Here is a 27,278-nt window from a genome sequence, read left to right as displayed (position 1 = left end):
ACGAGCATGGTCAGCACGGGCGATAGCATCACGGGCATAATCGCTAGTTGAAGCCGTGGTGGACGGAAGCACAGTGTCTAGTGGTAGCGTCGGTTCTCGGCCATACAAGAGATAAAACGGGGAAAATCCAGCAGTTTCAAGACGGGAAGAGTTGTACGCAAAGGTAACGTAAGGTAGAGCCAGGTCCCAGTCACGGTGGTCGGTTGAAACGTATTTGGATAGCATGTCTGTAAGGGTGCGGTTCAAACGTTCAGTGAGGCCGTTCGTTTGTGGGTGGTAGGAGGTGGTAATTTTGTGCTGTATTGAGCAGGCACGCATGATGTCGTCAATGACTTTGGACAAAAACATACGGCCGCGGTCGGTGAGCATTTGACGCGGAGCACCATGCATCAAAATGATATCGTGTAGGAGGAAGTCCGCAACATCAGTAGCGCAACTGGTCGGAAGAGCGCGTGTTATGGCGTAGCGGGTCGCGTAGTCCGCAGCGACGGCAACCCATTTGTTTCCTGATGTAGATTCCGGAAATGGGCCGAGAAGGTCTAAGCCGACACGATGGAAGGGTTCGGCAGGGATGTCGAGCGGCTGCAGGTAACCAGCGGGGAGCTGGGAAGGCTTCTTGCGTCGTTGGCAAAGCTCACAAGCGGCGACGTAACGCCGTACGGAACGTGCAAGGCCCGGCCAGAAAAAACGGCGACGTACTCGGTCATAGGTTCGAGATACGCCAAGGTGTCCTGCCATTGGAGCGTCGTGAAGCTCTTCTAGAACGGTTGAGCGGAGGTGTTTTGGTACTACAAGTAGTAACTCAGAGCCGTCCGGATGAAGGTTACGACGGTATAGAGTACCGTCGCGGAGGACGAAGAGGCGTAGAGTAGCATCGGCCGGAGCGTCTTCAAAACGGTCGATGAGTGCTCTGATGTAGGCATCACGACGTTGCTCGTCGGCGAAATTAAGGAGCTTGGATACTGAGAAAACGCAAGCAGCAGCACTGTCAATATTAGAGCAGTCAGAGTCGTCAACAGGGTAACGCGACAAGCTGTCAGCGTCTTGGTGCATGCGGCCAGACTTGTACACCACGGAATATGAGAACTCTTGTAGCCTCAAAGCCCATCGACCAAGCCGGCCTGTAGGATCTTTTAGCGATGAGAGCCAGCAGAGGGCATGATGGTCAGTGACTACGCAGAAAGGACGACCGTAAAGGTAAGGCCGGAACTTCGCAACTGCCCAGACTACAGCAAGGCATTCTCTTTCCGTAATGGAATAGTTGCGCTCCGATGGTGATAGGAGGCGGCTTGCGTAAGCAATAACGCGATCCTGGCCACGCTGACGCTGGGCTAAGACGGCACCGACGCCATGACCGCTGGCATCTGTACGCAATTCTGTAGGTGCATCAGGGTCGAAGTGGGCGAGAATGGGTGGTGAGGTGAGAAGAGTGACGAGACGAGAGAAGGCGGTGGCTTCTGAAGTACCCCACGAAAATTGTACGCCTTTCTTCAACAGATTAGTGAGGGGTCTAGCAATTGCCGCAAAATCTTGAACAAAACGACGAAAGTACGAGCATAGCCCAACAAAACTGCGAACGTCTGCGGCTGTCTTCGGAACCGGGAAGTCTCGGACAGCACGAGTTTTGTCGGGATCAGGCTGTACTCCGGAAGCGTCGACGAGATGGCCCAGAACCGTAATTTGGCGGCGGCCAAAACGACATTTGGACGAGTTCAGTTGCAGCTTCGCCTTTCGAAATACATCAAGTATAGTTGTTAGACGCTCAAGGTGAGTGTCGAACGTTGGCGAGAATACGATGACGTCGTCGAGGTAACAAAGACACGTGGACCATTTAAAACCCTGGAGCAAGGAGTCCATCATACGCTCAAATGTGGCAGGGGCATTGCATAATCCAAACGGCATTACTTTAAATTGGTATAGGCCATCAGGTGTTATGAACGCGGTTTTTTCTCTGTCCATATCGTCAACAGCAATCTGCCAGTATCCAGAGCGAAGATCAATAGAAGAGAAATAGCTGGAACCATGAAGGCAGTCAAGGGCGTCGTCGATACGTGGGAGCGGGTAGACGTCCTTCTTAGTAATTTTGTTCAAATGGCGGTAGTCTACACAGAAGCGCCACGTGCCGTCCTTCTTCTTAACCAACACCACAGGTGACGCCCAGGGACTCGAAGAAGGCTCAATGATGTCTTTGTCTAGCATTTTGTTTACTTCATGTTGAATTATTTGGCGTTCCGACGCAGAAACTCGATACGGTCGTCGGTGAATAGGCGTAGCATCGCCAGTAGGAATCCGATGCTTGACCGCGAGTGTCTGGCCTAAAGGGCGATCGTCAAAGTCGAAAATATCTCGGTACGACGATAACACTTGGCAAAGGTCTTCAGCCTGCGTAGAGGACAGGTCTGCCGCAACCATTTTCTTTATGTTGGGATCGTCGCTCGAGGCTGGTGCGAGGGGCCCGCCATGTTCGGAAGAACCATCGGCTGATAAAGCTGCCACTTGATGGTCGGCGAGACAATCAACGTTGGCAAGGCAAATACCTTGCGGGAGAATTTGCTTTGCCAATCCAAAGTTAAAGATAGGCATGCGAGTGCAGTTATCAGTAATAGTAAGAATACTGTGCGGCACGGTGACGTCATACTGCAGTGGAATGTCGGGCAGAGGAGTGACGAGGTACTCGCCATCAGGAACAGGTGGGGAAGACATCAGTTCAATATAGGCTAATGACTTTGGTGGCAGGCGAATAAAGCCGGTGGGGCGTAAGCGGCACTGGGGTACATCAGGAGGTTCTGCGAGAAGCGGCAACTCAAGGCGAAGGGTACTGGCAGAGCAGTCAATAAGAGCAGAATGCGCAGAGAGAAAATCGAGGCCGAGAATTAGGTCGTGGGGGCAATGAGCAAGCACGGTGAAGAGCACAGGAGTGTGGCGGCCGGCGATGCTGACACGTGCCGTACACATGCCGACGATAGGGACAGTACCGCCATCAGCAACGCGGACGACACGTGCCGACGCTGGGGTGAGGAGCTTTCTGAGTCGTCGTCGGAAGGCAGCACTCATAATAGAAATATGGGCTCCTGTATCGATCAGCGCAGTGACAGGACAGCCGTCAACGTCAACGTCAAGAAGGTTTTGATGCGTAGGCAACGTGAGCAGAGGATTTGAGGGCAGGGTCGACAACGCAGCTTCACCTCCAGAAGCTGCAGTGGTTAGTTTTCCGGCTGGATCCGGGAGGTGATGGGCGGCGAAGAAAAGCGGCGGGGTTGGGGCGAACGAGACTGATGGCGTCGAGGTGAGGGCGAGCGGCTGTAGCGAAGGTTCGGAGATGGGGCGTCAGCGGCAGCGGGTTCGTGGCGGGTAGCATAGGGAACAGTAGGTCGAAAGGTACGGGAATAAGCGTCGGCGTACGTCCGAGTAGGTGGTGGCCATCGGTTGCGGCAGTGACGAGCGACGTGGCCGATGCGACAGCAGTGGAAGCAGATCGGCTTGTCATCAGGGGTACGCCATTCGGACGGGTTGCGGTATGGAGCAGAAAAGGACGGCCGGGGACGAGGAGGGCCGCTAGAGAACTGATGAACGCTGGGTTGAGCCGTTGAACACACGGAGTTTAAACCCATGTGCTCAAATTCCTGCCTGACGACGGCCTGAATCATGGCAATCGTGGTTGCAGGCGGATCGGGAGGCGTCGCGGAGAAGGCTGGCGAACTGGTGGCCTCGAGCTCGCGGCGAACAATACGGGTTACGTCGTCACAGGTGGTCGTCTGACGCAGTCGGCCCTCACATGTCGACGTAGCAGCAGTGTTTGGTAGCCGCGTGATGTGGTGTGTGATACGGCGGCTCTTAGCCTGTTCAAGGCGACGGCATTCTTTTATAATGGCGTCGATAGTCGACACGTTGCCGAAAACAAGCAAATGGAAAGCGTCGTCGGCGATGCCCTTTAGCACATGTGCCACTTTATCTGCTTCAGACATGGTGTCGTCAGTTTTGCGGCATAGAGCCAAAACGTCGAGGATGTAGGAAACGTAGGGCTCCGTAGATGTCTGAACACGAGACGCAAGAGCCTTTCTCGCGGCAACCTTGCGCCCAATGGGGTCGCCGAACAGTTCCCGTAGCTTTTCTTTGAAAATGTCCCAACTGGTTAACTCATCTTCATGCGTTTGGTGCCACACGCGGGGGGTGCCGCCGAGGTAAAAGATGGCGTTGGCGAGCATAATCGTTGGGTCCCACCTGTTATTAGCACTGGCGTATTCATATAGCTTGATCCATTCGTCAACGTCCTGTCCCTCCAGGCCAGAGAAAACACCGGGGTCGCGATGTTGGGCAACCGTGACGATTGGAGCAGGTGGACGAGCCGAAGCCGTTGCAGATGTGGTCTCGTCACCGGGAGGCATGGTGACAAGCTCGATGTACCGACCACTTCGGAGTTCCGTGGCGAGGACGGGGATCGCAATCCTCCACCAGAATGTTACGTGTGGAAAGACACACACGGAAGAGGCTATTTACAATATATTTACACTGGAACCAAAACCGCCAGGCCGACACCTTGCTCGAGCCAAAAGCCCAGACACACTTCATCGTCTTTCTCGCGGCGGCTCGTCTCTTTAGCATCTCTAGATGGTATCGTAATAATATTGCCACGGTAACTTGCGTCATAAGTCCCGCAACTAACTAGCTCGTCTAACAGCAGTAGTTATGTATCATAAAATTTACGTAGAATCTCCTCAGGGAGTCATCTGAATGGTGCGTAAGCATTTCGTAGTAACGCCGTGGTGTGGAGTGCTAACACTCAACACTGCTGGTAATCCTATAGCAGTGCTCAGCGGCTGCGGTCGTCTTGGCGCCATTGCGGTAAATGCGACAGCGCTGCGGCCACACGAACTGCCGCGGAAGGCGGCGCAGCGTGAACTGATGAGGCAAGTAAACTACTGCAGGTGGCGGCGCCAGGTGTGCTGATGACGTCGCGATCCAAAGCCACGGCTGCTCCACAGTTCTGGCTTACTAAAAGGTGTGCCTAGTGCGTGCCTGATTGCACACGTCACGTGGTCACAGAGACGCGCTCGTGCCACTTCTCGCGCGTTCGTCGTCGCCTTCTTCCACAGCTGGCTTGAAAGCGATCTTCTTTCGCGGAGGACGGACGGACGCTTGGACAGTTTTCTCGTTGGGTAACCATAGAAATGCTTACGCATTTAAAACACGCAGACATTCGATTTGTTTGTTTTATTATTTCTGTAAACTTTAATTCATATTTTGAAGCAACAGATTAAACAAATAACTGATGTTGCCTTGAATAATTCTCGAAGTCACGTGTCACTGAGAGTGACGTCACAGCACCGCGATGTACGTAGCGCAGTTCCGATATGTGCGTCACTCTTCGGCTGGGAGCGCAGCGCCTGCGAGGGGAACGCCCACAGGCGTTTGGTTTGAAATTTCAGCTCTTTCCGCGACGCTTAGTGATGTAATACTTGGCAGACGCAATCACTAGCGCGCATTGTATGCACTGCGCTTGTGTAAGCTCAGCATGGCCAGACCTCCTGAGGGGCCCTTTAAAACCAGCAGATTGGCGTATCTATCTAGGACGTACAGCCGACGTAAACGGTTAGAACATGGCCCTACGAAGTGAGTGTTAGGAACGATGCCTGGCGTAGAGTGTGGATATCCACCCGATAAAATTTGCTGAAACTTAGCTGATGTCCTAGATTGCGCATGAAATGTTGCGTTCGTATAAGAGCACTTAGAACTGAACTAATTGACTTTATTGGACATTCAATGTACTGTAGTGCTCGTATGAAAACGCCCGCGCCGAGCAAAGGTACAAAGGCGCTCTTCAGAGGCACTCGGGCCTGTTCGCGAGCGCCGGCCAGTTACAGGTCTGCCGCTCGATGTCGAAAATGGTGCTTTGCGCGCAAGTTCGCAGGATCGGAGAAGAATGGACGCACTGATAGTACTTGGCGCAATCCGAGTTATGAGGCAAAAGTTTGTGGCTTTTGACACCTTTGCAGAGGTCGCCTTCATTCTTCATTGTTACCGGCACTACTACAGGCGTAGGACGATCCGATGGCTTAGTAGGCGGGGCAAACGACGTCTGGACTTTGGCCGTTGGAGGCTCCGACAGCGTTGTAGCCTGGGCAGACGAAGCCTCGACTTCAGTCTCTGAAGGAACCGATGGCGTAGTAGGCGGCGCAGGCAACGTTCTGACTTCAGGCGTTGGACTCTTCGTTGGCGTCGTAGACGGGCCAGGCGCCGTCACGAACAGAGCGTCACTGCTTTTATCGGTCGATGTGGTCGGTTGCGCGGTAGGTGGCGCTGCTTGACCCGGAATGCTTGATCCGGAGTGAGTGCGAAATTGTTCTCCGAGCAAGTCCCATCGAAAACGCCCACCGTCCTGATGCGCTGAAATTGAAAGCCAATGGAATCGTTAACTGGTAAGCAGTCGAGATAAGCAATAGACGCTTAAGGTATGGGTGAAATAAAACGTAAGGAAGAGATTGATAGAAATGTAGTCGTTACTGGCGTAGATCTTAACCGGAAAATTTTTAATTGACTCTTAATGCGTTCGCATTCTTAGGGTATTTCAGGCAATTGTCGGGGGCTACGCATTTATGATGTACCGCTAATCAATGAGCGTCTTCGACCCATACTTGGATAACGAGGTACGCGCATCTGGAAATCTGCCTCTCTACAATCACAAAAAGGACCTTTAAAATTTTTTCCGATGCTGGGCAGAATGCACGTCACGCGCGCATGCAGGTGTGCGGAAATGCAGCATACAGCCTCCTTTTTCTAGGCTGTCCGCCAAGCACAAGTGCTTTATTGAACTAAATAATGTTTAAAAGTAAATAGCTGCGGATTGTTATATATATATATATATATATATATATATATATATATATATATATATACGAGAAAACGTAAATCTGTTACAAGGAAACTCGAACACAATCTCTGCCGTTTTGTGGGTGAGCACGCCGAGAAAATCCCGACAAACTAGAGGCTAACAGCTGCGCTGTAATAATAATCCTCATCTTGCTCAGAAGTTCTGGTGTACCTCGTGACATGAGCGAATCCGTTGTTGACGCCGTTTGCGTGGTTGCTCCGGGAGTCGCAGCTGTTGTCGTCGAATGCTCCTCCGTTGGACTCGGAATGAACGCCTGAGTGGTGGGTGGCGCTGCTGGACCCTGAGTGACTGAGGAATATGGAAGAAAGTAGATGGGGTGCAAGAGGTGTTCAGGTATTTGTACGGGCAAAATATTGACTCACAGTGGAGGAAAAGAACTAGGAAGCTTACCAGCAAGTATGCGACCGGTATGGTAAGCAACAGGGAAACAAAGAACGTCTAACGCAAAGTGAGAGAGGCTGAGACAATGTCATGGGTGGCGGCAATGGAAATGAAACCTGCTATGACTAACTACCTCAAAGAAAAAGAAGCGCCTTACTTTTCGAAGCGAGATCAGGTTGTCTTAAAACATGTACTTATAAAGCGAGGTACACCAAGACGAAGATGCATGTGCTTGTTGCGGTAAAGCTAGAGAAACGGTGGAACATGTTTTATTGGAATCTGAGGAAATCTACCCAGCTGCAAGTCTAGGCTCCTCTGACCTCCTTGAAGTCCTTTGGTTCAGGGATAGCAGGGGCAAAGTAAACATGTCCGCTCTCGAGATTAGTAAGAGGCGGTTGGAGGTTTCGTGGCAGAAAAGTAGGCAGACCACTAACAACGGAGACGTACAGAAACAGAGTTCTCAGTAATGGTTCAAAAAGTTTGATGCTGGGAATTCTTTGGATTTGTGTGTTTTATATAAAAAAAAAGTAGGCTTTTAGGCAAAGTAATAACTATAGCTTGTTGGCGCAACCCTCCACCCCGTTTCAACGGGGACGCTCATAGCATCCATCCATGTTTGACCCGGAGTTAGTGCCAAATTTTTTCCCGATCAAATCCCATAGAAAACGTCCACCTTCCCGAAGCGCTGAAATTCAAAGCAGATGAAAGCATTAACTGATACGCAGTCGAGATAAGCAACATACGTTTAGAGTATCGATAAAATGAAACGTAGGGAGGAGATTGGAAGAAATGCAGTCGTTACAGGCATAGGTGCAATATACAGATTTCAATGAATGACGGAAACATTCCGAGGGAACCCATCTCACGGTTAAGGACGATATTAATGCGATCGGCATTGAAGCACGGTAGTGACACACCGTACTGCCACCGCAGAGACGCGCCAGGTGTGAGGCGTGCATGCAGATGGGATGCTGTGTCACCTTTCCGCCTGGACACGTTGCGCCATCCACTGGTGTCGGCGGAGAGTCCGCGCGTGGCGCATGTGTGAATATATATTGAGACTAGATACTCGAACAGAACATATGACGCGATTTAATTTCCGCCCAGCCACGGGAAAGGTTTAATACACTCTCCGCGACGCAGCAGAGAGGCTCGGCCTTTCTGTACCGACGTGGGAGCAGCCCGCTACGTGCTGACGCGCTTTCCGAGGGGCCGTAATAAAGCTTTATCATACCATACTCTTAATGAGTTTGCATTCGTAGGGTATTTCACGCACATTCCGGGGGATATTTATGTATGTATGTATGTATGTATGTATGTGCATGTATGTATGTATGTATGTATGTATGTATGTTCATGTATGTATGTATGTATGTATGTATGTATGTATGTATGTATGTATGTATGTATGTATGTATGTATGTATGTATGTATGTATGTATGTATGTATGTATGTATGTATGTATGTGTGTGTGTGTATGTATGTGTGTGTGTATGTAACCGTTTTACCGCCTACCTGGATACACTATGCAGCCCAAGGTGGAATGGGCAGCACATCGGGTTGCTGGGCTGAGGGAACAGGGTTCGATAACAACCGCCGGGACAACTTGGGTCACTTGAGCATGTGGCAATGTGTACCTACGTGGTGCTCTTGAACGAACCTCTCTCATTCTGACATGGGTCACTTTCGGCACGGGACTGAGTAGGCGGCACTTTTCGAAGAATCTGACGCCGACTTTGAATACTGGTAATGTGCCACTTAGTCTGTGCTGGTCATCAATTAACATATTTGATGCCTACTTGGGACACTGGGTACGTGGCAGCGGGTATGTACCATTCATCAATAAGCGTCTTCGACCCATACTTGGGTAACGAGGTACGCGCATTTGGAAATGTGCCTCTCTACAATGCCAAAAAGGACCCTTTAAAATGTTCCGATGGTGGGCAGAAGCACACGCTCGTCAAGCACCACCATCACAAGCCACGTGAAATGCAGCATACAGCCTCCTTTTTCAAGGGCGACCACCAAGCACAAGTGTCCTATTGAACTAATAACGTTTAAATGTAAATTGCTTCAGAAAATACGCAAAGTATCACATATACAGAAGCTGCAGACATGATAGCTTCGGATTGTTTATATATATATATATATATATATATATATATATATATATATATATACGAGAAAACAAAACTGTTAAGCGGTAACTAAAAGACAAAGCCCTTTTCCAGCAGCCATTCGAAGTCTGTCTGAATGAGCTGTAGGTGGTGGTACCGTTAGCACAGCGCACATCCTTATTCTGTAGGCCCTCCGCCCGGCGCAAATGCGTTATTGAACTAATTGAATTTATCAATTTAAGATATGTGTCAGAGAGAGAGAGAGGAGAGAGAGAGAGAGAGACTTTAATGGATAAAATGAAATTTGAGGTCCCGTGGTTGGGGCCCCTAGTCCAGGGCTCCACTGGCACAAGCGGCTTGCTGGGCTTTGTCCAGGAGAGCCTGTTGGCAGTCATGGTCCTCGTCCGCGAGCCGCACTTCCCACTGCCTGTTAACATCTTGTGTTTTTAGTAGTGTGGAGTTTATATGTGTCGGTCTGTTTGGGCATATCCACGTGATGTGCGCTAACGTTGGCGTGTCCCCGCACCACGGACATTCGTCAGTGTGTCGTGCTTGGTTGGTGAATACGGCTAAATGTATCTAGGTTTGGGTATGTGTGTGTTTGAAGTCGGCGCAAATTCCTCGCATGTTGGCTGTTTAACTTAGGGTGAGGGCGTCCATATTGCCTCCGCTCCTGTCTTTGGTGTTCTAGGATGTTGCGCGGTGTAGAGGGAGGCTCGTCACTGGGTCGGTCCGCAGCTCGGATGCTTAGTACGCGAGCTAGCCGGTCCACCCTTGTGTTGCCTTCCATGCCCTCGTGTGCGGGGCACCAAGTGAGGTTGTGGAATCCGGTAATTTGGCTCCCTAGAATTCTTAGTACTAAGCGCGGCGCCGTCCGGGAGACATACAGGCGACAGGCGGTTTGTGAGTCCGTGAGTATGGCAGCAGATACATCCCTATTCTCCGCATCCCTAATTGCAAGTGCAATCGCTGCATGCGGCTTCTGCTGTGCTGGCAGATTTTGCTCTGACCGATGCAGCTATCACACGATTTTGGTTCGTGGCTACCACCGTATACTTGTCCCTGTCCGTTTGACTCGCGTCTGTGTAGTACACGTCCGGTCGTCCTCTAAATCTAATAGGTGTCAGAAAATTCGTAAAGTTCGACTTAGACACAACCTACATACATGATAGCATATTCGAATGTAGGAGAAAGCATAATGCTGTTACGTGGAAACTCGAACACAAACTCAGCAGTTTTTCATGCCGTTTTTTGGGTAAGCACACCAAGAAAATCCCGACCAACCAGAGGTTAACAGCTTCGCCGTAATAATAATCCCCATTATGCATGCTCGGAAGTTCTGGTGTACCTCGTGACATGAGCGAATCCGTTGTTGACGCCGCTTGCGTGGTTGCTCCAGGAGTCGCAGCTGTTGCCGTCGAGTGCTCCTCCGTTGCGTTCGGAAGGAATGCCTGCGTGGTAGGTGGCGCTGCTTCACCCGGAGTGGTTGAGTTAGTGCCAAATTGTTTTCCGATGAAATCCCATAGAAAACGTCCACCTTCCTGAAGCGCTGAAATTCAAAGTGGAGGGAAGCATTAACTGGTAAGCAGTCGCGATAAGCAAGATATATTTAGAGTATCGATGAAATAAAACGTAGGGAGGAGATTGAAAGAACTGCAGTGGTTACAGGCATAGGTGCAATATACAGATTTCAATGAATGACGGAAATATTCAGAAAGGACCCATCTCACGGTCAAGGTCGGTATTAATGCGAGTGGCATTGAAGCACGGTAGTGACACACCGTACTGCCACCGCAGAGACGCACCAGGTGTGAGGCGTGCATGCAGCTGTGATTCATGCTCCCTCGCCTTTCTTTACGGACACGTTGCGCCATCCAGTGTTGTCACCGGGAAATCCGCGCATGGGACGTGTGTGAATATATATATATATATATATATATATATATGCAGATTATATGCTGAATCGGGCATATGGCACGGATGAATTCCCGCGCAGCATCGGATATGTTTTCATTGCCTTTTAATGAGTTTGCATTCTTACAGTACCTCAGGCTTTCTGAGAGCTACGCATTTATGTATGTATATATGTAATTATGTATGTATGTATGTATGTATGTATGTATGTATGTATGTATGTATGTATGTATGTATGTATGTATGTATGTATGTATGTGTGTATGTATGTATGTATGTATGTATGTATGTATGTATGTATGTATGTATGTATGTATGTATGTATGTATGTATGTATGTATGTATGTATGTATGTATGTATGTATGTATGTATGTATGTATGTGTGTGTATGTATGTATGTATGTATGTATGTATCTATGTATGTATGTATGTATGTATGTATGTATGTATGTATGTATGTATGTATGTATGTATGTATGTATGTATGTATGTATGTATGTATGTATGTATGTATGTATGTATGTATGTATGTATGTATGTATGTATGTATGTATGTATGTATGTATGTATGTATGTATGTATGTATGTGGCAGGCATTGCTGAACCCTCATTGGGAGCTTACCATTGTCGTTGAAAAGAAAAGTACAATTATAGCATTCTACTAGCACCAACATATGGGGCAGAAACTTAGAGGTTAACAAAGAAGCTCGAGAACAATTTAAGGACTGCACAAAGAACGATGGAAAGAAAAATGTTAGGCTTAACGTTAAGAGACAGGAAGAGAGCGGTGTGGATCAGAGACCAAACGGGGGCTAGCCGATATTCTAGCTGACGTTAAGAGAAAGAAATGAAGCGGGGCAGATATGAATTTATTGTGAGCATTATTCATACGCTTCATATTCTCATCTGTACATTCTCATCATCGCCGTTTTGGGGCCTGGTAGCGGGGCTCTCGCTCGGTAGAATAAATGAGAGTCTGACTGCCTAAACCTTGTCTCACAGTATGTATGTATTATGTATGTATGTTATGTATGTATGTATGTATGTATGTATGTATGTATGTATGTATGTATGTATGTATGTATGTATGCATGCATGCATGCATGCATGCATGTATGTATGTATGTATGTATGTATGTATGTATGTATGTATGTATGTATGTATGCATGCATGCATGCATGCATGCATGCATGCATGTATGTATGTATGTATGTATGTATGTATGTATGTATGTATGTATGTATGTATGTATGTATGTATGTATGTGTGTGTGTGTGTATGTATGTATGTATGTATGTATGTATGTATGTATGTATGTATGTATGTATGTATGTATGTATGTATGTATGTATGTATGTATGTACGTATGTTTTAGCATACCTGGTTGGCGGGAACACGGTTAGAGACACAGACAGGCAGACAGACACAGAGATAGCAGCAACGCGGATAAACATCTGGAAAGTACGTGAAGCATCCCAAGAATGCTAATCGCATTCAAGGATCAAGGAGACATAAAGGTAAAATGCTATACTGAGATGCATGTGTGAGAACCAGATTAGATCAAGCAGTCTAGATTATTATTTCTCGTCGCCCTATATCAAAGGGAATGCCAATAAAAATAATAATCCTCATCATGCTCGGAATTTCTGTTGTACCTCGTGACATGAGCGAATCCGTTGTTGACGCCGCTTGCGTGGTTGCTCCAGGAGTCGCAGCTGTTGTCGTCGAATGCTCCTCCGTTGCGCTCGGAATGAATGCCTGCGTGGTAGGTGGCGCTGCTTGACCCGGAGTGTTTGACCCGGAGTTAGTGCCAAATTGTTTTCCGATCAAATCCAATAGAAAACGTCCACCTTCCTGAAGCGCTGAAATTCAAAGCGGACGGAAGCATTAACTGGTAAGCAGTCGAGATAAGCAAGATACATGTAGAGTATCGGCGAAAGAAAACGTAGAAATGAGGTTGAAAGAACTGCAGTCGTTACAGGCATAGGTGCAATGTAGAGATTTCAATGAATGACGGAAATATTCCGAGGGAGCTCATCTCACGGTCATGGTCGATATTAATGCGACTGGCATTGAAGTTCTTAGCGACACACCGTACTACCACCGCAGAGACACGCCAGGTGTGAGGCGTGCATGCAACTGGGATGCTGTGTCACCTTTACGCCTGGACACGCGGCGCCATCCAGTGGTGTCGCCGCGAAGTCCGCGCGTGAAGCGTGTGTGAATACATATTCAGACTAGATATTCTGAATAGAGCGTATGAAGCGGATTCATTTCCGCCCAGCCACGGACAAAATTTCATTGACTGTTAATGAGTTTGCACTCTTAGGGTACTTTATGCCCTTTTCGGGGGCTACAATGTATGTATGTATGTATGTATGTATGTATGTATGTATGTATGTATGTATGTATGTATGTATGTATGTATGTATGTATGTATGTATGTATGTATGTATGTATGTATGTATGTATGTATGTATGTATGTATGTATGTATGTATGTATGTATGTATGTATGTATGTATGTATGTATGTATGTATGTATTTCCCCACCTACCTGGGTGCGATGTGTTGCCCATGGTCGAATGGATAGCGCATCGGGCTGCTGTGCTGAGGGAACAGGGTTCGAAAATCACCTTCAGAAGAACTTTTGTCACTGAGCATGTCGCAGTGTGTAGATATATGCCGCTTTTCAACGAACCTCTTTCATGCCGACATGGGGCACTGTAGGCGCGGGACTGGATAGCTGCTACTTGTCGAAAAAAAAAAACAGTTTGAAGCCGATTTGGAACACTGGCTATGTGCCATTTGGTCTCTGGGTCTTCAATGAACCTCTTTGATGGCAACTTGGACAACAAGGTTTGTGGAATGGGAAATGCTCTACAATGACAAAAAATTCAGAGGTCTTCCCCTGTAGTGAAAATGGAGGTAAGCGAATATGTGCCAAGACGACACTGTCGCAGGCGTTCCGCTTCAATTGCCCTAAACTATGGGTCGGCGGCTCTTCGTTGACGTTTGGCCTCAACATCGCGCTCCCGATACTCGGGGTCCGCGGATCTTCGCTGAAGTTTCGCCTGGGCTTCGCAAGCCCTCACGCTAGAATCGGACGACAAACTTCGCTTACCCCCATTTTCTCGACAGGGGAAGCGCTGGTGATTTTGTCTCTTTGGGTCCCACGTGTGACAAGGGTAGATCAAGGGCGCATCACAGGTCCCCGAGCCCACAGGTGTATCTGCCATTGAGCTTGGACCCTTTCTGCACTATAACCAGGATCGGCCCACAAGACGGGGTATGTGCCATTAAGCTTGGAACCTTTCTGCACTATAACCAGGATTGGCCCACATGACAGGTGTGTGGGCCATTGAGCTTGGACCCTTTCTGCACATCACCAGGATCGGCCCACTTTTCAGCGTGACACCGCCACCACCACCATTGCCGAAACTTATGAGCCTCTAAAGCTTCGCTTAAAAAGATCCTTTAAATGATTCCGATGCTGGACGTCATCAAAGCCACGTCACAAGGGCTTCTCATGGTCAGTAACCCAATCGTTTAGCAGGCTGTGTCACAAATGCATTGGGTATGTGCCGCTTTCCAATGAACCTCTCGCCAATTTCGGTCACTGAGGATGTACGACTGGGTGGGCGACGTGCGAGGGAACAATTTGCAGCACGCGCCCGCACCCCCTCCCCCCCCCCCCCCCCCGGCCCGCGCTTCTAGTCAACGCCACTAGATGACGCGGCGTGTGCAGAAAGAAGCGCGAGAGAAGAGCCCATTTGCCGCAATACTGGTTTCTCAGCGATCGCGCGCATAGTAGTGCCAAGCATTTCGGAGGCGACGCGCTGACTTCGCAGCGGTTCCGCTAGATGGCGTCAAGCGTGCTTAATGCACCCCGAAAGAGGTGTCCCGCTGCAGTAGAAGCCTCACAGTTGGCTCGTTTCGACGGTAGCAATAGGTAGTGTCTCTATGTTTATTTAATGCTAAACGCATTAAACCCACAGTCATCGTGAGATGGGTTCTGCCGATCGCTTTGTAATTGAAGAGCAGAACATAACCAGAGGCCAGAACTCAATGGCCTGTGAGCCAAGTTGGTCTAACGGTTGGTTTCAAATCTGGTTCCCTCAGCAACGCAGCCCAGTGTTCTACCCATTGGACTATGGATTACCCAGTGAAGCTAGTTGGAGGGGAGCATGGTTAGAGACGCAGACAGGCAGACAGACAGAGAGATAGCAGCAACGCAGACAGACATCTCGAACGCGCGTAAGGCATCCCAAGAATGCTAATCGCGTTAAAGGATCAAGGAGATATGGGTAAAATGCTAGAATGCGATATATGTATTAAAACCAGATTAGATCAAGCAGGCTAGATTATTATTTGTCGTCGTCCCGTATCGAAGGGGATTTCAATAAAAATAATAACCCTCATCATGCTCAGAATTTCTGGTGTACCTCGTGACATGAGCGAATCCGTTGTTGACGCCGCTTGCGTGGTTGCTCCAGGAGTCGCAGCTGTTGTCGTCGAATGCTCCTCCGTTGCGCTCGGAATGAATGCCTGCGTGGTAGGTGGCGCTGCTTTACCCGGAGTGGTTGAATCGGAGTTAGTGCCAAGTTGTTTTTTGAGCAAGTCCCATAGAAAACGTCCACCTTCCTGAAGCGCTGAAATTGAAAGTGGATGGAAGCATTAACTGGTAAGCGGTCGAGATAAGCAAGAGACGGTTAGAGTATTGGTGAAATAAAACGTAGGGAGGATATTGATAGAAATGCAGTCATCAGAGGCATACGTAACTGTACAATATAATTATAGAGATTTCAAAGAAGAAAGCAAACACTCAGCGAGAGCCCATCTCACGGTTAAGGTCGATATTCATGCGATTGGCATTGAGGCTCTTAGCGACACACCGTACTGCCACTGCAGAGATGCACCATGTGAGAGGCAAGTATGCAGCTGGGATGCTTACTCGCCTTTCACTACGGACATGCTGCGCCATTCAGCGATGTCGCCGCGAAGTGCGCGCTTGGCGCGTGTGTGAATATATATTCAGACTAGATATTCTGAATAGCTCATATGAGGCGGATTCATTTCCGTCCAGCCCCAGAAGTGCTTTTATTGACTTTTAATGCGTTTCCATTCTTAGGGTATTTCACGCACTTTCCAGGCGATATGTATGTATGTATGTATGTATGTATGTATGTATGTATGTATGTATGTATGTATGTATGTATGTATGTATGTATGTATGTATGTATGTATGTATGTATGTATGTATGTATGTATGTATGTATGTATGTATGTATGTATGTATGTATGTATGTATGTATGTATGTATGTATGTATGTATGTATGTATGTATGTATGTATGTATGTATGTATGTATGTATGTATGTATGTATGTATGCATGCATGTATGTATGTATGTATGTGTATGTATGTATGTTGCTAGCGCAAGACAGAATGTATGTATGTATGACTAGCGATGAAGTTAGAAGGGCCTTGCAAGATGTGACCACGGGAAAAGCTGCTGGAGAGAATGGAATAACAATCGATTTAATCAAAGATGGAGGAGATATGCTTGAAAAGCTACGCAATGCCTCACGACTTTAAATGTACCAGAGAGCTGGAAGAAAGCCAACATTGTACTAATCCATACGAAGGGAGACGCTAAAGAATTGAAGAATTATAGACCCATTAGCTTCTTTTCAGTATTGTATAAAATATTCACCAAGATAATTTCCAGCAGAATCAGGGCAACACTTGACTTCAGCCGACCAAGAGAACAGGCTGGCTTCAGGAAGGGATATTCTACGATGGATCATATCGATGCCATCAATCAGGTAATCGAGAAATCTGTGCAGTGCAATAAATCTCTTTATATGGGTTTCATAAATTATGAAAAGGCATTTGATTCAGTAGAGATACCAACAGTCATAGAGACATTGCGTAATCGAGGAGTACAGGAGGCATACGTGAATATTTTGGCAAATATCTACAAGGATTGCACCGCAACCTTGATTCTCCACAAGAAAAGTAGAAAGATACCTATCAAGAAAGGGGTCAGGCAAGGAGACACAATCTCTCCAATGCTGTTCACTGCATGCTTAGAAGAAGTATTCAAGCTCTTAGACTGGGAAGGTTTAGGAGTGAGGTTCAACGGCGAGTATCTCAGCAACCTTAGGTTTGCAGATGACATTGTCCTATTCAGCAACAATGGAGACGAATTACAATAAACGATTGAGGACCTTAACCGAGAAAATGTAAGAGTGGGGTTGAATATCAATATGCAGAAGACAAAGAAAATGTTCAATAGCCTAGCAAGGGAGCAAGAATTCAGGATCCCCAGTCAGTCTCTATAGTCTGTATAGGAGTACGTTTCTCTAGGTCAATTAACTACAGGGGACCCTGATCATGAGAAAGAAATGTACAGCTGAATAAAATTGGGTTGGAGTGCATATGGCAGATATTACCAAATTCTAAATGGGAGCTTACCGTCGTTGAAAAGAAAAGTGTACATCATTGCTTTCTACCGGTGCTAACATATGGGGCAGAAACTTGGAAGTTAACAAAGAAGCTCGAGAACAAGTTAAGGACCGCTCAAAGAGCGATGGAACGAAAATGTTAGGCCTAACGCTAAGAGACGGGAAGAGAGCGGCGTGGATCAGAGAGCAAACCGGAATAGCCGATATTCTAGCTGACATTAAGAGGAAAAAATGGAGCTGGGCACGCCATGTAATGCGTAGGATGGATAGCCGTTGGACCATTAAAGTTACAGAATGGATACCAAGAGAATGGAAGCGCAGTCGACGACGGCAGAAAACTAGGTGGGGTGATGAAGTTTGGAAATTTGCAAGCGCAAATTGGAAATAGCTAGCGCAAGACAGGCGTAATTGGAGATCGCTGGGACAGGCCTTCGTCTTGCAGTAGACATATAGGCTGATGTATGTATGTATGTATGTATGTATGTATGTATGTATGTATGTATGTATGTATGTATGTATGTATGTATGTATGTATGTATGTGTGTATGTAACCATTTTACGGCCTACCTGGGTGCGATGGGTAGCCCATGGTCGAATGGGCAGCGCATCGGGCTGCTGTGCTGAGGGAACAGGGTTCAAAAGCAACCTTCGGAACAACTTGGGGCACTGAGCACGTCGCAGTGTGTAGATATATGACGCTTTTCAACGAACCTCTTTTATGCCGACATGGGACACTATAGGAGCGGGACTGGATAGGGGCTACTTGTCGAAAAAAAAAAAGAACGATGTGACGCCTACTTGGAACACTGTGCATGTGCCATTTGGTCTGGGGGTCTTCAATGAACCTCTTTGACGCCAACTTGGATAACTAGGTATGTGCAAGTGGAAATGTGCTGCTAGACCATGACAAAAAAAAATGTGGTTGATCCCTCTTATATAGGAATCGGTATAGAACACGAAAGTGAAACGTGTCTTCACAGAAGTAGTGTAATGTTTATTGCACATTGATATATAATGTCTATTGGTGTTTTGTGGCTAAAGCGCCCTTAGGCGTTGATGCACCCACGCTGACGCCTGGTGGCACGTCTCCTCCATCACGACTACCAACGTCGATGACCATGAGCAACCGTCGTGCATATGGAAGCTGCACTACGCTGCACACGCTAGCACAACGCGAAAGACGAAGCACGTAACTGACACACTAATACAACGCGCAAGACAAAGCACGTAACTGAATCGTCACCGAGTCAAATCAGCGCGTACAGCGCGTCGTAATTGCAGCCTCCGCGATCAACTTCAGAAACATTTTCAGAGCTAATTGCGGAGGCCACGCTCCGCTGTGCTGAGTACGGTGAATGCCACATAGGTGGCGTTGGTAGTGCTTCTTGATGCCAGCGTCCCTTCGAATGCTGGCATCGAGGCGTCGTAGTGCTGAGACCACCGAAGCGTTCACTGTCGGTGCGCGTTAGTGTCATAATGCAGTACTTCTCTTTTCTGCTCGTAGGCGGCGGCACCGCCCCGAGCAAGAGCGCGGGTACACGGAGGAGTGTTAGATATATAAGGCACGTCTGTGTAGCTCGCTGCAAATGCGTTTGTGGCGCAATGGGTTAAACGCTCGGCGATCTATCGTCGTGGACCGAGAGGTCGTGGGTTCGATTTCCAAATTTTGCATGTTTGTGGAACTTTTTCTTCTGGTTTCTTTCTTTGTATTATGTTCGTGTACATTGTAAGCTGACGTATTTCCGTGGCGGAAATACGTCAGTGAAGTCTTGGTGGACCCCGGCATAAAACACTTTCGTGTTAAAAAAAAAAAAAGATCCTTTAAATTACTCCGATGCTGGATGCAATCAAAGCCACGTCACAAGGGATTCTCACGGACAGTAACCCGACGGTTTAGCAGGCTGCGTGACAAATGCATTGGGTGTGTGCCGCTTTTCAATGAATCGCTCGCCAATTTGGGTCACTGAGGATGTGCGACTGGGTGGGCGACGTGCGAGGGAACAATTTACAGCGTTCGCACGCACCGGGGTGCCAAGAATTTCGGAGGCGACGCGCAGATTTCGCAGCGGCTGCGCTCGATGGCGTGAAGCGTGCTTACTTAGGGCACCGCGAAAAAGGAGTCCCGCTGCAGTACACGCCTCACACATAGCTCGTTTCGACGGCGGCAATAAGTAGTTTGTCTGTGTTGATTCAATGGTAAACGCATTACACCGACCGTCGCCGTCAGATGGGTTCAGCCGATTTTTTTTTTATTGCGATAGCAATTATATGGACACTTCAACCGGATTTCTGCCGTCGCCGTCGCCGTCGCCGTGAGGTTCCGTATAGATAAAATCTTCGCCGCGCGCCGTATGCCCCAGCGGAAGCGTGCGGGGACGCGCGCTATCACGGAGAGCGAACGCACTCAATCTTCCACGCGCAAGCAAGGAAGCGGAAAGCCAGCGCCGGAGGGAGCGCGGGGGGGGGGGGGGGGGGGGCACTTCTACGCTGCCAACAACCGCGCTCGTCGCTCGCTCGCACCGTCTCTTATCTCCACACGGCTCTGACCTTTATGCGCCGCGCATTCGACGCTCAGTTTCCGTTGAAGCCATAGACCGCACGTACCTTCGCCGCTGCGGCGTATCCGCTTGCTGCCAGAGTTTTGACGGTCGTTGTCTGCAGTCATTCAGTGTGATCTATTCATGTTTGTTTGTGCGCGCTCACACCACGCTTGTTCATTCAGTTAGTAATAGTCGGGCCACATTTTCCAACGCACGCTACACATGCAATGCTGCCCGGATCGGCACTGCAGCGCTACAGGTGTGTCCCTTCGCACGCGCTGCCCACGGTAAGCGCTTCACATCAACACCACCGTTTCACACGCGCCTTCTCGTGGTCATCGAGTCTCTCGTCATGTCGGTCTACTTACGCCGCAGCACACCTCCTTACTTAATCAGCTCATGTTTACTACAATTCATATTGCTACCAAAGCCGCTCACCTTACTTCGTATGACATTGCTGTGTTGCTATCGCATTCATTGCTTCGCCCTTAGGGCGAAACTGTGACATTTTTTTCTGTAATTGAAGAACAGCACGTATCTAGCGACCCAAGTTGGCGTCAAAGAGGTTCAGCGAAGACCGGTACACACCCAGTGGTACATACCCACTGTACCCAAGTTGTTTGAACAATTGGTTTCAAACATGGTTCCCTCTGCAACGCAGCCCAGTGGTTACCCAGTGATGCTAGTTGGTGGGAACACGGCTGGAGACACAGACAGGCAGATGGACAGAGAGATAGCAGCAAGGCAGATAGACATATGGAACGCACGTGAAGCATCCCAAGAATGCTAATCGCATTAAAGGATCAAGGAGACATAAAGGTAAAATGCTAGATTGCGATATATGTATCAAAACCAGAATAGATCAAGTAGGCTAGATTACTATTTGTCATCGCCCCGTATCGAAGGGGATGCCAGTAAAAAAAATTGTCGCAGTTTCGCCCGAAAGGCGAAGCATCAATCGCGATAGCAAATTAGTAGAGAGCTGTAGGGAGTAGGGATAGTAGATTTATCGGCTGCATAAACTTGACACATTCGCTTACTAACTAAATTAAGAAGCGTGGTGTCAGCACGCACAAGCAAACATGAATAGATCGGTGACCGCAGACAAACACTGTCAAAACACTGGCGTGGTGAAGCGCGGCCGCCCCAGCTAGGGAAGGTTCATGCGATCTATCGCTTCACTGCAAACAGAGCGGCGAATGCATAGCGCATACAAAGGGCAGATCCGTGTGGAGATCGCTTGCAAGATACGGTGCGCGCGACAACACCGACAGCCCTTGCCGGCGCAAAGTACAAGAACGCGCTTATTGGCAGAGTAGAAGCCGCCCTCCCGCTCCCTCCCGCGCTGCCTTCCCGCTTTGCTCCTTTTCGCGTGGGAGATTGCGTCGCCAGTTCCCCTTGCGCCAGGTTGCAAGATACGCATTTGGTGCCACAGCACAGCGTCGACCCCCTCCCTCCCATACCCCCACGGCCTTTCGCGCGACGGAAGTCGCGTTTGCTCTGCGCCGTGCGTTCGCTCTATATAGCGCGCGTCCCCTGCGGGCCTTCACTCGCACATACGGCGCGCGGCGACGATTTTATCGCCCTTGAACTTTATACGGAACCTCACGGCGACGGCGACGGCAGAAATCCGCTTGAAGTGTCCATATAATTGCTATCGCAATAAAATATTAATCCTCATCATGCTAAGAATTTCTGGTGTACCTCGTGACATGAGCGAATTTGTTGACGCCGCTTGCGTGGTTGCTCCAGGAGTCGCAGCTGTTGTCGTCGAATGCTCCACCGTTGCGCTCGGAATGAATGCCTGAGTGGTAGGTGGTGCTGCTTGACTCGGAGGGCTTGACCCGGAGTTAGCGCCAAATTGTTTTCCGAGCAAATCCCATAGAAAACGTCCACCTTCCTGAAGCGCTGAAATTCAAAGAGGATGGAAGCATTAACTGATAAGCAGTCGAGATAAGCAAGATACGTTTAGAGTATCGATAAAATAAAACGTATGGAGGAGATTGACAGTACTGCAGTCGTTACAGGCATAGATACAATATAGATATTTCAATGAATGACGGAAATATTCCGAGAGAGCCGATCTCACGGTCAAGGACGATATTAATGCGATTGGCATTGAAGCACCGTAGCGACGCACCGTACTGCCACCGCAGAGACGCGCCAGGTGTCAGGCGTGCATGCAGCTGGGATGCTGTGTCGCCTTTCCGCCTGGACACGCGGCGCCATCCAGTGGTGTCGCCGCGAAGTCCGCGCGTGAAGCGTGTGTGAATATATATATATATATATATATATATAATAGAAACTTTAATAGAAACTTTATTGTAATGTAAAATATATTAAGGAGGGGTGGTCCAGGGCCCCACTGGTCTCTGCCGCCTGCCTGACCTGGCTAATTAAAGACTTTTGTCTTGCCAGGTCGGAGCGGGCGAGCTGTGCCTCCCACTGCTCCATTGTGTCACTGGTATTTGGTCTATGAGGGTGCTTAGCGCACTCCAAAGTTACGTGAATTAGGGTAGGTATGCCACCGCACCAAGGACAGTTGGCCCTATATAACGAGTGGGATACATGGCGTTTAGCAATTTTAAATGGGGGAATACCCCAGTCTGCATTTTACGCCAATCGGCGGCCTCTTCCCCGCTAAGTTTTGGGTGAGGCGGCGGGTATTTTCTGCGGACTCCACGCTGATGAGCAAGCATGTCTTTGGCATTTAAATTGGTAGGATTTTGTGAGGGATAGTGCGAGTGGTTGGGGATAGAAGAGGACGCCGTCGCTCGGTTATAAACCCTCGAGCTAACGCGTTAGCCTTTTCGTTCCCCTGTACCCCCGCGTGGACCGGGCACCAGAGTAGGCGATGACGGTGGTTGAAGGATTTGGGGATTATCGCGAGGCTAGCCGCAGTCACGTGCCCCTTAAGAAACATGCGACACGTCTCCGTCCGTGACAACGACCGAGTCCCTTTGCGAACGCTCCGCATGAGCGAGTGCGATCGCCACGGCTAACATTTCGGCCGAGGTGGGGGATCCCGCCGTGGCCGATGCAGTTATTTGCTGCTGGCAGATCACGTTCCCCACTGCCAGTGCGTACCTCCTTTGATAGCGCTGCCCGGTCGCATCTGCATACACAGCTGCGTGCGTGTAGTACGTGTTGTACCTATGGTTATTAGAATACATTGATTGAATGTGTTGTGCGCGTGCTTTGCGCCTTTCTTTGTTGTACTCGGGATGTATATTCTTCGGAATTGGGGCTACTGTAATTTTGGATCTCACCGAAGGATGGAGAGGTACGCCCTTTCGGTGAGATACATGGGGTATGCTGGGATATTGATTCTAGCCAATATTGCTCTACCAGTTTTTGTGAAGCTGAGGCGTTCCCTCTCTCGCATCAGAGTGGCCTGCCTCAGTTCGTCGAAAGTATTGTGCACTGCCAAAGCTAACATGCGCTCCGTGGAAGTACATTTAGGCAGGCCCAGAGCAGCTTTGAAAGCGGTTGTGATTATTGTGTTGGCCTGCCTTTCCTCCTCCCTGCTCAGGATTTGGTACGGTAAGCCATACGGGATTCGACTAACCACTCAGGCCTGTACGAGCCTTAGGGTATCGTCTTCTCGCATTCCCACTTTTCGATACGTCACGCGACGTATCATTTGAGCTACGTTGTGGGTTGTGGATTTTAGGGTTTTGAGCGTCTGTACTGCTCTCCCGTCGCTCTGCAGCCACCAACCCAGGACTCGCATCGTGGGTACCTCTCGGACTGATTGGCCCTCAACTACGATGTTAATGGATCCTCTGGATTTGTAGCCTTTCGCGTGTATCCGGATGACCTCAGATTTTTCGGGCGCTCACTTCAGGCCGCTCCATCTGGAAAATTTCTCTACCGCTGATACCGCGCTTTGGAGCGTATATTCCTTATCCCCTAGTGAACCCCTGCTCGTCCACAGCGTGATGTCGTCCGCATAGAGCGTGTAACCTAGGTCGGGTATCCGACCCAGATCGCGCGCGAGACGACACATCGCCATGTTGAAGAGCAGAGGAGATATTATCGCTCCTTGAGGTGTTCTTTGTTAGGCATTTTAAATAAATCCGATGTGATTTGGCCAATACTGATGCTCGCCTCGCGGTTGGAAAGAAACGCTCTTAAGTAATTATATGTGCGCTCACCACAACCCGCGAGTTCGAGTTCATCCAATATTGCGGCGTGAGAGACGTTGTCGAAGGCTCCTTTGAGGTCTAGTGCTAGGACTAATCTCTCGTCGCCGTACGGTATATTAGTTAGAATTTCGTCTCTAAGTAGGAGGAACGCGTCCTGGCAAGATAAACCCTTGCGAAATCCTATCATATTCAGACTAAACATTCGAATAGAACATATGACGCGAATTAATTGCCGCCCAGCCACGGAAAAACTTTCATTGACTGTTAATGAGTTTGCCCTCTTAGAGTACTTCATTCACTTTTCGGTGCCTTTTTCGGAGCCTACGCACTTTATGTATGTATGTATGTATGTATGTATGTATGTATGTATGTATGTATGTATGTATGTATGTATGTATGTATGTATGTATGTATGTATGTATGTATGTATGTATGTATGTATGTATGTATGTATGTATATGTTTGTATGTATGTATGTATGTATGTATGTATGTATGTATGTATGTATGTATGTATGTATGTATGTATGTATGTATGTATGTATGTATGTATGTATGTATGTATGTATGTATGTATGTATGTATGTATGTATGTATGTATGTATGTATGTATGTATGTATGTATGTATGTATGTATGTATGTATGTATGTATGTATGTATGTATGTATGTATGTATGTATACGGAAGGGATTGCCAAATCCTGACTGGGAGCCTACCAGTGTCATCGAAACGAAAAGTGTACAATCATTGCATTCTACCAGTGCTAACATAAGGGGCAGAAACTTGAAGCTTACCAAAGAAGCTCGGAGAACAAGTTAAGGGCCGCACAAAGAGCGGTGGAACGCAAAATGTTAGGCCTAACGTTAAGAGACAGGAAGAGAGCGGTGTGGAGAGAGCAAACGGTGATAGCCGATATTGTTGCTGACATGAGGAGACAAAAAATGGAGCTGGGCACACATCCAAATGCATGTGAATTGTGCTGCTTTCCAATGAACATCTCGCCAATTTGGGTCACTGAGGATGTGAGACTGGGTGGGCGACGGGCGAGGGAACAATTTACATAACTCCCCGCCTGTCTGCCACGCGACGTCACGAAAACCGCGATAGCTCCCCATCTGATATAACGCGTACACACTGATTATGCATAATTAAACAGCACAAAAGAAAAAGCAATCATTCCCTGATTCGACGCCCTTTCACCACTAGCCCTCTGCTATTGGTCCAATCTTTTCTGGCTACGCCCACTTCGCCTGTCTGTCACGCGACCTCACAAAACCGCGAAAACTCAACACGTCAAAGGGACGTGTACGCGAATAAAATGCATTATTATGCTGAACAAAACTGAAAAATTTTCTGAATAACCACAGACTGCCCCGTACCGAAAGGAATAGAAGATGGCTGCCCGCCGATCGCTCAGGCCTTCGCTACTCGCACCTGCCGGTGAGCATGTATTTATTTGCGCATGATAAACCACCTTTTTGCGTGGCAGTAAAACGCTATCGTGCCCTTTCGGCATGCTTACGACATCGCTCTGCCAACTCTTACTTGCTGAGGATCCATTTGAGCGACATTATTATCCTTCCGTTGCAAGCCGCCGCGATTTTCGACCAGCCACCGCAAGCTAAGTAAGGCGAAGCGGACCAATCGGAGAAGTCGGCACCACTCTCTTCATGCGGTCATCTATTTTCACTGTGCTGGCTCGGCCGCATCGAAACCCTCTCCACTAGACCGTGCTCCTCGCCTCTTGTCAGCCAATTAGACAAGAAAAACCGCTGAGTGTAGACAATGTTATCGGTCTTCTAAGCTAACAAAGGTGACCTCCTATAAACGAGGAGAGTGTTTCATTGGGTTGTTCAGACAACGCTGCGGGTCACCGCCCGATGCTTGTGTCGGTGGTTACGTAAATTTGACGTCAGGAGTTTGGAATCAAAACAGTTTGGAATCATTTTACGTTATAGCGCCCTTGTTTCCCTCAGCAACGCAGCCCTGTGCTCTACCCATTGTACTATGGACTGCCCATTGACGCTAGTTGGCGGGAACACGGTTAGAGACACAGACAGGCAGATAGACAGAGAGATAGCAGCAACGCAGATAGACATCTGGAACGCGCGTGAAGCATCCCAAGAATGCTAATCGCGTTTAAAGATCAAGGAGATATAGGTAAAATGCTAGACTGCGATATATGTATCAAAACCAGATTAGATCAAGCAGGCTATATTACTGTTTCTCATCGCCCTGTATCAAAGAGAATGCCAATAAAAATAATAATCCCCGTCATGCTCGGAATTTCTGGTGTACCTCGTGACATAAGAGAATCCGTTGTTGACGCCGCTTGCGTGGTTGATCCAGGAGTCGCAGCTGTTGTCGTCGAATGCTCCACCGTTGTGCTCGGAATGAATGCCTGCGTGGTAGGTGGCGCTGCTTGACCCGGAGTGTTTGACCCTGAGTTAGTGCCAAATTGTTTTCCGACCAAATCCCATAGAAAACGTCCACCTTCCCGAAGCGCTGAAATTCAAAGCGGATGGAAGCATTAACTGATAAGCAGTCGAGATAAGCAAGATACGTTTAGAGTATCGATGAAATAAAACGTAGGGATAAGATTGAAAGAACTGCAGTCGTTACAGGCATAGGTGCAATATAGAGATTTCAATGAATGACGGAAATATTCCGAGAGAACCCATCTCGCGGTCAAGGTCGATATTAATGCGATTGGCATTAAAGCACTGTAGCGACGCACCGTACTGCCACCGCAGAGACGCGCCAGGTGTGAGGCGTGCATGCAGCTGGGATGCTCCCTCGCCTTTCTCTATACGGACA

The 27,278-nt window shown here is 48.4% G+C and overlaps 1 protein-coding gene across 23 annotated transcripts in view; it reads right to left on the bottom strand.

Moving 5' to 3' along the window:
• Positions 1-5,202: 5,202 nt before the first annotated feature.
• LOC119458857 (endochitinase-like) overlaps positions 5,203-27,278 on the bottom strand; it is a 45,100-nt gene continuing 23,024 nt past the window's right edge. For 2 of the 23 annotated variants that reach the window (XM_037720720.2, XM_049670657.1), the window contains 7 exons: positions 26,760-26,966; positions 22,018-22,221; positions 15,749-15,955; positions 12,960-13,166; positions 10,737-10,937; positions 7,040-7,177; positions 5,203-6,384 (listed from right to left, as the gene is read on the bottom strand). In XM_037720720.2, coding sequence (XP_037576648.1) covers positions 5,819-6,384; positions 7,040-7,177; positions 10,737-10,937; positions 12,960-13,166; positions 15,749-15,955; positions 22,018-22,221; positions 26,760-26,966 — 1,730 coding nt within the window. In that variant the 3' untranslated portion in view covers positions 5,203-5,818. The remainder of the gene's footprint in view (positions 6,385-7,039; positions 7,178-10,736; positions 10,938-12,959; positions 13,167-15,748; positions 15,956-22,017; positions 22,222-26,759; positions 26,967-27,278) is intronic. The other 21 variants (XM_049670658.1, XM_049670665.1, XM_049670663.1 and 18 more) reach the window with 18 other exon arrangements.

Source organism: Dermacentor silvarum, chromosome 7, assembly GCF_013339745.2.
Source record: "Dermacentor silvarum isolate Dsil-2018 chromosome 7, BIME_Dsil_1.4, whole genome shotgun sequence".
Taxonomy (NCBI): domain Eukaryota; kingdom Metazoa; phylum Arthropoda; class Arachnida; order Ixodida; family Ixodidae; genus Dermacentor; species Dermacentor silvarum.
The sequence above is the reverse complement of the archived record's forward strand: the minus strand, read 5'-3'. Positions and strand labels throughout refer to the sequence as shown.